The sequence below is a fragment of the Vitis riparia genome, chromosome 5 (genome assembly GCF_004353265.1).
Source record: "Vitis riparia cultivar Riparia Gloire de Montpellier isolate 1030 chromosome 5, EGFV_Vit.rip_1.0, whole genome shotgun sequence".
Lineage (NCBI taxonomy): Eukaryota > Viridiplantae > Streptophyta > Magnoliopsida > Vitales > Vitaceae > Vitis > Vitis riparia.
The window spans coordinates 7,401,951-7,406,669 of NC_048435.1; the positions used below are offsets into that span (position 1 = coordinate 7,401,951).

The 4,719-nt window shown below is 40.8% G+C and overlaps 2 protein-coding genes across 2 annotated transcripts; both read right to left on the minus strand.

Annotated features, from left to right (window-relative positions):
* Positions 1-521: 521 nt before the first annotated feature.
* On the minus strand, positions 522-1,310 carry LOC117913778 (proline-rich 33 kDa extensin-related protein-like). Its single transcript, XM_034828813.1, has one exon. It carries the CDS (start codon positions 1,289-1,291, stop codon positions 800-802), a length of 492 nt encoding a protein of 163 aa, XP_034684704.1. The 5' UTR covers positions 1,292-1,310; the 3' UTR covers positions 522-799.
* Positions 1,311-2,800: 1,490 nt separating this feature from the next.
* Positions 2,801-3,220, minus strand: LOC117914529 (early nodulin-75-like). Its single transcript, XM_034829879.1, has one exon. The coding sequence runs from the start codon at positions 3,218-3,220 to the stop codon at positions 2,801-2,803; it is 420 nt and encodes a 139-aa protein (XP_034685770.1).
* Between the last annotated feature and the right edge of the window lie 1,499 nt (positions 3,221-4,719).

Here is a 4,719-nt window from a genome sequence, read left to right on the forward strand (position 1 = left end):
TCTGTTGCAATTTATCCTCTAAGGCTCTAACATGTCTTCCAATTCCCGCTTCCCACTTCCCTGTTACTCCAGGAAAGCTGTTTCTGTCATTGTGAAGAAGTAAAGAGAATGTACATATCGATGCTTTTAAGTGACTGGAGCATTCATATCAGGTGGTCTGCAGCCATATATGCCACTTTGTGAAGATTGGAACAGTCAATCACTAGGCTATATATTAGTGTGGCCCAGCCACTTTAATCAAGGACAAGTCTTCATACTTAAAGTCAAATTCTGCCTTTAGTCTCATTATAAATTGCTGTTTAAATACTAAGCAAACATTTGTTTAATGCGATTAAGACAGTACTAACTCAATACCTGTTCTATTTTTGGATGCAAATGCTTGATGGTTTCATCATTGGATGGGATAAAGGTGCATTCATGATTATGAATACTTGTAGTTATATTTTCATTCTCTTTTTTCTCAATGAGACTTGTTGGCACAATTTTGCTCTTCAGAAACCTACCTCTCCATGGAAAATAAGTTGTGATTGATAGTACTGGATATATTCAAGAAAGCTAAATATAGATAGCACAAAATATTATCGACATAAATAGCATTAACAGCGTACGCATGTCTCAGTGCTCATCAGCTATAAGCATGGGGCAAACACTTACTATGAGCAACTTACGTCAAAATTCCAGAATAGGACATGGGTGACAGATCTATATATACAGAACACTGCATAAGAGTCACAAGAAAGGAAATTACGGGTGCATAGCAGCTCTTATTTCACATACTACTCATACTGATCAAAGTCACTCAGTTGGGATGGGTGGGAGTAGGAGGTTTCTGGGGTGGCTTGTGCGGAGGAGTTGGCAGCTTCTTTCCAGGACCTGGTTGCTTCTCTGCTGGAGTTGAAGGAGGCTTAATCTTCCGAGGTGGCTTGTATGAGTCTTCAGCATTCTCAGCAGGAGGGTGACCAGGGTTGTGACCATAATGTGGTGGCTTCTCTCCCTTAGGTGGTTTGCCAACTGGGGTTGGTGGCTTGTGTTCTGGGAGTGGCTTCTCCCCCTTGGGAGGTTTTTCCAATGGGGTCGGTTTGTGGTCAGGAGGTGGCTTCTCCACTGGAGGCTTGTGTTCAGGAGGTGGCTTCTCCACCGGAGGCTTGTGTTCAGGAGGTGGCTTCTCCACCGGAGGCTTATGCTCTGGTGGTGGCTTCTCGAATGGGGGATGCTTTGGGTAATCAGCAAGTGAGGGGGCGGTGAGAACCACCAGGCCAAGCAACACCACTAGCAAGTATGTAGGAGACATCTTTGGGTTTGGGCTCAGATGGTGCAAAACTAGGAGAATTGGCTAGCCTTTTATAGCGGATCGCACCCAATAATGAAATGACACGTGTCATTATGACCCATGTGTAATGGGGTCGATTTGGGTCCTACAGTGTTGAAAACTTCGACATCCACTTTTGGCCTTTTGCTTTCTCTACAGCCGCCTTGCTTTTTCCCTCCTTCCTTTTGTTTTCCTCCTGCCCCATTCTATCAACTAAACACAATTATGTAGTTGTTTAATTCTTAAATGAGATATTATCCGTCAATCGTATTATATTTTATCAAAAGACAACGGAGTGCAATGTGGCTGTAATTTTATCGTTTACTTTTATCTCTTGGACCACTGTATTTTTGTTAAGAGGTGCAATAATACACGTCTTTATCTGCCATTCAATGTTTACAGTAAAGAGAGGGCACAAAACTCTTCACTGCTCTGCATGCTAAAAAGAGGCAAATGAGGTTAATTCGCACCATAATTATTTTGTTTTCTGGACACCATAAAAAGATGTTATACAGGCAGGGAAAAACCTTCAGAGTTAGCTACCAAAGATAATTATTAAGGAGATATCACCAAGAGAATTCCAAGGAGTCTGAATCAAAGACAAATTGGTCGTTCGTGGGGGTTCTTACTTTTTTTTGGGTATAAGTCACTGAGGTCACTGTCTTTTTTATTTGCATTTCACATTTAGAGTTCTGTTCTGGAAGGTTTGTTCTTGGGTAACCCATAGCCGTGAGTGGGTCCATTTGCATGTTACTTAGTTGAAAAGTTGGACCATTTGCTCCGACACCTACCTCCTGGATTCCATGCTCGAATAAAACAAGAATAAAAAAATATTTATAATTTACAAATGGGGGAAAGAAAAAAATCTCAACAACAAACTAGGAAAAAAGAGTAGTAAAATTCATGTCACATGCTAGTGAGAGAAGGGGTTGTTACACTCACTCGAAGTTCTTTTCAAAATATCGCATGGTATTTTATTTTATGTGTCAGCGCAGTTGTGAATGGAACGTGCAAAAGTCCAAATTGGCGTTTTTCCTTTAATAAATATTTAAAACAAAAAAAGTAAAAAAGGAGGGAAAAGGGATCAGAAAACCATGTGTACAAAAGCTCAATTAGTTTGCAAATTACTGTTTGGATTTTGATAGTATTTTATCTGTCCATCATTTGGCTGACCATCATAAACCACTTCATGATATATATAGTTTCTTACCCTTAATCAATGGTTTCTAAGTGAATTTATATAGAAGGAAATCCAAACTGTAGACAGCAGTATTGGTAACACTCAATATTCTCTATATAATAGAATAAATAGCGTCACAGTGATCGTAGCCTACAAGCAAGGTACAAATACCACAAAGAGTGACCCACATAGACATTCCCCAACAAGATGTAGTAGTGACTGACACATAGCCACAATTAACACGTAGAAAAGGATAAGACCGGTGCACAGCAGCTCTTATTTTGCATACTACTTATGCCAACCAAAGTCACTCAGTTGGGATGGGAGGGAGATGGAGGTTTGTGCGGTGGCTTGTGGGGCGGAGTTGATGGCTTCTTTCCAGGAGCTTCTGGCTTTTTCATCGGAGCTGAAGGAGGCTCAATCTTATGAGGCGGCTTGTACGAGTCTTCTTTGCTCTCCACAGGAGGGTGGCCAGGGTTGTGACCATAATGTGGTGGCTTCTCTCCCTTAGGTGGCTTGCCAATTGGGGTTGGTGGCTTGTGTTCTGGGAGTGGCTTCTCTCCCTTGGGAGGTTTAGTGGGTGACTTGTGTTCTGGAGGTGGCTTCTCCACCGGAGGCTTGTGCTCCGGTGGTGGCTTTTTGGTTGGAGGGGGCTTGGGGTAATCAGCAAGAGATGGGGTGGTGAGAACCACCAGTCCAAGGAACAACACTAGCAAGTATGTGGGAGACATTTTTGAGTTTGGGCTGATCAGATGATGCAAAACTAAAGCATTACGTGACCTTTTATAGCAAGTAGCTCCCAATACCTACTTGACACGTGTTACTGTGACCCATAAATATTATGGGGTCCATTTGTGCCCTACCGGGTTGAAAACTTGGACAATTGGGCAAGGACCCGCCTGACTATTGAGGACTACTGAGGTGTGATCACAGCTTTAGGATTTTTCTTCCTCTGCAGCCGTCTTGCCGTTGGCATGATTTTCTTAATCTTAAATAAAGGCATAGTTATAGAGTTGTTTAATCTCTAAATGGGATTTTATATATCTTCAGATAGCCATTAATACATTTGATGAAGAAAGAAAGACAAGTGCATACAACATGTATACGACTAGCTTTCATGGAGTTCATTTATGATCAGTTTTCCTGTACATGTAAACCAGGATCATATATGTTTTTGTTCCACAACTATTTTGGAATCTTGTTTATCAGTTTTTATCATTATAATGTCACATAGGCTGCCAACTTGGGCAAGTTCGTTTCAGAATTTCAATGGTGGATTCAGGAATTGTTTTATAAGATATGCAAAATAGTAGAGGGATGAATGGTGTTTCATTAAGAAAAGAGTCCTGTAAAAATATTGTTTAAAGGTGCCATAGAAACTATAATCAATAAATAACTTTTTTTCCCCATGGGTGGTGTTTCTTGTGGGGATCAGTGACTGGTTTAGGGTCTCACCCAAAATGAGTTCAGACTAAAATTGGTTTGAGTCAACGCCGCGTCTCTTTAGTCCAGAAATCAACTATTTTATGCATTGACTACATCAACAAAGAAAATATGAAAGCCAAATGACACCTCCCCCGCAAAAACTAAACCCTGGTTGCTAACTTTCTATGTTTCAGTTCCATTCACACAAGAATATTAGTTCAAGTTTGAGAAAAATGGCGACTTACCTAGTGATAACTCGGTTTTGGTTTGCGACTATTTACGCAACCAACCCTGGGTTTGACTTTAACGTCATGGGTTGAAGCCTCCTACAATCATCGTGTATGCTAGTTCAAAACTCGTGGAAGAAGTTATACAGGGAGGAGAAACCTCCACAGCAAGCTCCAAAAGAGAATTATCACATTGAAAGCTCCAGAGATTCCCAAGGGGACTGAATCAAGGATAAGCTGCTCATTTTTTCTTCTTTTGAGGCCAAATATGAACCAAAGATCACACAACCTCGTTCAACTTCATAATTTTGATTTCATTCAGTTGAACACTGGGTGAAAGCTATAACAAGATTGGTTTTCTATCGCTCTTTTAAGTAATGGAAGATTATCATCTCTGCTTGGCACTACAAGCGTGCATGCTGCTAGATCTTTCTAAACACTTCAAACAGTGAAACCAAAATGGATCTCGTAACAATAGAAACTGAGCCATGTTACAATCGTAGATGATCGATGATGTAAAACTAGTAGACATGGGTGGCAGCCGATATGGGAGGGACACAAGTCTAATTCATTTGCAT

Coding starts and splice junctions, on each gene's coding strand:
- LOC117913778 (XM_034828813.1), bottom strand. CDS start 1,291: ATGTCTCCTACATACTTGCTAGTGGTGTTGCTTGGCCTGGTGGTTCTC.
- LOC117914529 (XM_034829879.1), bottom strand. CDS start 3,220: ATGTCTCCCACATACTTGCTAGTGTTGTTCCTTGGACTGGTGGTTCTC.